Here is a 630-nt window from a genome sequence, read left to right on the forward strand (position 1 = left end):
GACAAGAGAAGACATGAGCTGACATTATGTGAGCAGAAGATGTGCAGTGTCCACCTCAGTGTCCACTTTGTGATGCATTCAGTGTGCCGTTGAGGGGACTCACCACAAAGATCAACTCAAACTCATTGTCCAGTTTGTATTTCAGACTCAGGGCCTCGTGAGTGTATGAGTTGTTCCCACTTCGCTCCTGTAACGTCACAAACAATGTCAACAAGAGCCAAAGGCACGTGCTCCTACAGCTAGCCTCCCGTGTCTCCATAACAACGTCAGAGAAGTCACTGTAGCACACTGCGTTCAGATTCAGCTCACCATTAGTAACGCGGTGCGTTTTGGGGCTATTCATACGTCAAAAACGTCGCTTGTGTGCTACACTGACGTTACGCAATAAGCTAACGTTTGCTAGCGTTAGCATTAGCAGTCCAAAACCGTAGCGAGAATGAGACAAACACACACAAAGACACAGGGGACACAGGGGGGGCTGAGTCGTCATAATGTCCTGACCTGAAGGATCACGGAGCGGATCAGAGCGTTGACAGGCCCGGTGAAGGACTCAGTGACGCCGGCTCCCTGAAAGCACCACAACACTATCCCCCCTTTGCTGAAGATGGTGAAGAAATCTAGCATCTTGCC

The 630-nt window shown here is 50.0% G+C and overlaps 1 protein-coding gene across 1 annotated transcript in view; it reads right to left on the minus strand.

The window, feature by feature from the left end:
• Positions 1 to 624, minus strand: part of srpra (SRP receptor subunit alpha) — a 7,054-nt gene extending 6,430 nt beyond the window's left edge. The window contains exons 1-2 of the mRNA XM_035679684.1: positions 502 to 624; positions 104 to 187 (exon numbers count right to left, since the gene is read on the minus strand). Coding sequence (XP_035535577.1) covers positions 104 to 187; positions 502 to 624 — 207 coding nt within the window. The remainder of the gene's footprint in view (positions 1 to 103; positions 188 to 501) is intronic.
• Positions 625 to 630: the final 6 nt, after the last annotated feature.

This window comes from Morone saxatilis, unplaced genomic scaffold, assembly GCF_004916995.1.
Source record: "Morone saxatilis isolate NCDOM2014 unplaced genomic scaffold, NCSU_SB_2.0 Contig8, whole genome shotgun sequence".
NCBI classification, from domain to species: domain Eukaryota; kingdom Metazoa; phylum Chordata; class Actinopteri; family Moronidae; genus Morone; species Morone saxatilis.